Raw genomic sequence first — 4,649 nt, 5'->3', positions numbered from 1 at the left:
ATGTATCTTGGTAAATGGAAATCTAAGTAAAAAATCGAAATATTTGAACGTTCACGATATTTTCAATATGAATAAAGATAATCAAATTTTTTATTTACTGAATAATTATACTAACATAATATGTATCGTTATGTATGATGTGTCGTTTATTTATAATAAGCTTTATATTGATTCTACATAAATTTAGTATGTAGCGGTATGTATATATGAAAAAATATCCCTTTTACAATATAAGTTGACGTGGTATGCGTGGTATGTCATAATGTTGATTTTGGGTCTTTAAAGTCTCAAGCCCAGCACGAAGTATTATAACCCATGACTGATACGAATAAGTGATACGGCGCGTTTCAATGAAGCGGGACACGTGTCGTGTCTGTAGCAAACGACTTTCCACGTGGCATCACAGGAGGATCACCAACATCTTTATATATATAAAGATTACACAATTAAAAATACCACGTCAAACTCTGTGTTTCGCTCCCTCGTCGGTTCCTTTCTAACTGTAAGTTCACCTACCTTAGTTCGTTTGCTCCTTTCTTCGATTGTTCTGAACTTGTGACCTTAATCGACAAGTTTGTGGTTCGATCTAAAACCTTAATATATGTCTGTCCAACGAGTCTCCACGGATTCAATAAGCAGTCTCCTAGATGAGGTTCTTGGCAAAGTCCTGTCCCTGCTTCCGACAAAGCAAGCAGCTTCCACATCGGTTATGTCCAAAAGGTGGAGGAATCTGCTTTCTCTCGTAGACAGCCTCGATCTGAGCGACGACGCAACTGCAACTGGTGATCCACGTGGCTTCCCTGACTTCGTCGACAAAACACTAGCTCTGTTGCGCAATTCCTCAATCATCAAAAGATTCTCTTTGCGCTGTGAGCACACTCACGACGCTTCTCGAGTGGACAATTGGATCCGCACTGTCCTGGAGCGAAGAAGCTTCTCGGAACTTCACTTAGAGAGCGAGTATATCCACGTTATAGAAACAAAGTCCTTCGCGAGCGACACGCTCGTCAAGATGAGGAAGAAAAAGATGATGATGATGATAGTGTTTCTGGTGAGGAAGATGCTATAATTGAAGATGAGGATGAGTATGATGACGACGACGATGATGATATTTTGCCTGATGTTACGAATTTGGTTGCAGGAATAATCAATGTTAAAACTCTTCACTTGTCTCTGATAAGCCTTGGAGAGTGTACTATAGAAGGAGGAATATGCAAGAGAAGGATACAGAAGAGGAAAGGAGCGTCTCAGCTGACGTGGACTCAGCTCAGTAACAAGATAAGGTCGTTAGTGGCAGTTACGGACGTTGAGTTAGTTGAGTTTGTTATCGAATATAAATAGTAGATCGTAAAGATAGAAGAGGAGCTTTTGAGTACATTGTAAAAGGATCTCAGACGTGAGGTCTTGATCAGTGGCTTGTATCTCTGAGCTGTAGAGAACAAGAGAGGGAGGTTGGGCGGAATCTTAATAAAATCACTATCATTCTCTTATCAGTCTCCTAAGTCTCTTGAGGTCAGTTTTGTTATATGTCCTTCTGCTACTTGTGTCAATCTGAAGTGCAAAGTCTTAGTGTTATTAGTTATTGCATTTTTTTTTTTTTTTTTTGGTTTGTGATAAATAATAATAAATCTCCAGGTGTTTCACCTATACAGTAAATCAATGCCTGTCTTTCATAAGCTCCTTACTTTGTCTTTTGAGAGTGACAAAGAAAGAGGCTGGCAAGTGGTGCCACTTCTTCTCAACAACTCTCCCAACCTAGAAACTCTAGTCATCAAGGTAGGAAGTACCAGTTTCGTTTGATACATAGACACACACGCAATTCGTTTGATTGTTGTTGTTACGTGAATTTTGCTTTTCAGGGCCTTGTGCACCGAGTTACAGATAGATGCGGGGACGCCTGTGTTTGCGTCGCTAGGAAGAATAAGGAGGAGGAAGTATGTTGTTTATCGACATGTCAAGTGAAGGTGCTAAAGGTTTCAGGGTATAGAGGAACTCGTAGAGAGCTGAATCAGATGAAGCATTTCTTGGGAAATTTGAAATGTCTTGAAACTGTCAAGGTTGATGTTGAAGTTGAGAACCACCGAGAAGACAAAAATGTTAACAAGAACTACCAGAGAATCACCAATGCTCTTACTAAGCTTCCCATAGCTTCATCAAATCCATTTCTTTTGATCTACCCTCTTTGTAACTAAGTCATTAGCATGCTTAATGATTATTTAGAAGATAAAACTCTAGTTTTCCCGCTACGATATAATCAAAATATTATGCTTGCTATTTATTTGAGGAGAGCGTTAGGTTTGAGTGTATGCGTCGTCAGATTTTAAGGGCTGGATTCGAAGACAATCTGTTTTATCATTTTATTCTGGTGGCAAAGTTACGGAGAAAGCAGAACTATGTTTATTTTCGAAAGTAGATTGATGATAAGCTACATTGCACGTTGATAGCCTAAGATCCGTTATGTATTTCGTATATTTAATTTTTTGGTTTATGCCCCCATTAGTTTTACAAATATTGGTTAGGCATGAGTATGATAAAATGGCTCACTTTACTAAAAGGTGTTAGTGTAATGTGAGTTGGGAATGTGTGAACGAATCGTGATTTCTGCTGCTTTTCCTCTTGCTTTTTTTTTTTTGTTGCATGAAACCATGTTTAATTAGCGTTTCCAACTTCCATTTACTATGAGAATGTCTAGACATATAATTACTAAAACTGTTATCTATGAGGATGTCTCTAGTTTGTGATGCATGTGGCTAGCCTGCGGTACATGTGGCTTTTTCAGCCACTCGACTGGACTTGGACAGAGGGTTTAATTAAACACAAACATTGGGAGAAGCCGGTAAGGACGTGGGCATGCAAATATCTCAGAAGAATAAATCAAAGCCTTACAAGATCGAGCTGCTAGTTTTGTGGATTTGGTTTTCAAGTCCTATCAGAAATGTAAGAGCAATGTAGAAAAAAATGGATACTTTGTAAATCGTTTCTATGTATGACTAGAAGGATGAAACAAAAACACAGATTCAGTACAATGCTAAGAGTCGTATGATTCACTTGAATTATTATTTTTTGTTGTAAAGGCACTTTAATTATATTTTGAGTCCAGCACTACAAGAAACTTTAAGTATAGACAAACGAAGATCCACATCTCATTCATCCTTCTTCCTCACCATGTATATATATTTCTAAAGTAAATACTATAATAATTGATTGATATTTACTTTTAATTTTAAATTAATTTATAATTTGTATGCATCATTTATATTAATAATATTATATTACTTTAATTATACATATGATTTTATATATGTTATATCTAATCGGTTTTGTTGTTATTACAGTCGATTTAGTTATCATTTGGGTAAATTGGATTACATCTCTGAATTCAACGGTAATATTTTTTATTCTATATATTAAAATTTTGATTAATTTCTTATTTGCATTTAGGTGGTTATTGTCTTAGATATGTAAATATATTTTATGAAGATTATGTATAACTTAAGATATATTGTGCTTAGAATGAAATAAAAAAATATAAAATAAACTAAAGTGTCTGATTCCAAATTACATAAATTAATATAACGATAATATTTTAAAGTATCATGCATATATAAATAAATTTTACAAAAGAACTAAATTGTAACAGCTGGTTAATATTTTTTATTTTATTCTTAATATGTTTTGAGTTGTCCTATCATTTATATTGATAAAAAAATTATTATTCTAATAAAATTATATATTCTTATTGTAGTTAAATCTATAATTTTAGATATAAGTTGGATTAGTCGAGTCACTCATATTGTGAGTATATTTAGTTACATATATTTTTTCAAATTCAAAATGAAGTATAATTATTTTTATTATAACTAAGTCAAATCAGATCAATTTTATTTATCGTTTAAACGTGCATGTATTTTCATAATATTTATCAGATTATATGATGATGTGTTTAAAAAACATATTAGAAAATAAAGTGATGATCAATAGAAAGTTACATGCATATGTAGCTGATACATTTTTGGGGAAATTTTATGTTTACCACTTTCATGTTACCACTTTTCATCTTTACCATCACTAAAAGAACATTTTAAAAATATCTTCTTCATTAAGTGGCAAAAGATTCTTATATCATTGTTCTCTATATATATAATAAATCATTATTTAAATAAAAAATAATAATTTTTTTTTATGTTTTCGAATTATACTTTTCAAATTCGAACTTTTCTATAATTTTTTTTTTTGAATTTTTTTTGAATTTTTTTTATTTTAAAAATATTTATTTATATATTTTTTAGAATCCTAAATTTAATATTCCAAAAACTCTACCCCACCTCTCAACTTTAAACCCTAAGTCTAGATTAGTTAACTCTAGGGGTATAAGTGTCTTCTATCTTTCATTAAAAGTGAGGGTAAAAGTGATTATTGTAAACATAAAAATGGTACTATGAATGTGGTATTTGTGGCAATTTTCTTACATTTTTTGAAGGCCATGAACACATATCAATATTTAAAATAACTAAAATATTTTCTAAATTCTAAAGTAATAAAATAAATATACTATTAGATTTATCGGTTATCCATTTATCAGTTTTAGCCTTTGCTAGGGTTTATCACTACAAGAAAACATATTTTTTACTAGGGCAGAATTCGTTGTA

General features: G+C 32.6%; 1 protein-coding gene across 1 annotated transcript in view; it reads left to right on the top strand.

The window, feature by feature from the left end:
* LOC106339023 (F-box/LRR-repeat protein At2g29930-like) overlaps positions 1–2,194 on the top strand; it is a 5,398-nt gene extending 3,204 nt beyond the window's left edge. The window contains exons 3-4 of the mRNA XM_013777860.1: positions 1,634–1,776; positions 1,860–2,194. Of these exons, the coding sequence (XP_013633314.1) occupies positions 1,634–1,776; positions 1,860–2,192 (476 nt within the window). The 3' untranslated portion in view covers positions 2,193–2,194. The remainder of the gene's footprint in view (positions 1–1,633; positions 1,777–1,859) is intronic.
* The last annotated feature ends 2,455 nt before the right edge of the window (positions 2,195–4,649 follow it).

This window comes from Brassica oleracea, chromosome C4 (genome assembly GCF_000695525.1).
Source record: "Brassica oleracea var. oleracea cultivar TO1000 chromosome C4, BOL, whole genome shotgun sequence".
NCBI lineage: Eukaryota > Viridiplantae > Streptophyta > Magnoliopsida > Brassicales > Brassicaceae > Brassica > Brassica oleracea.
This window is presented reverse-complemented; position numbering and strand designations above follow the sequence as displayed.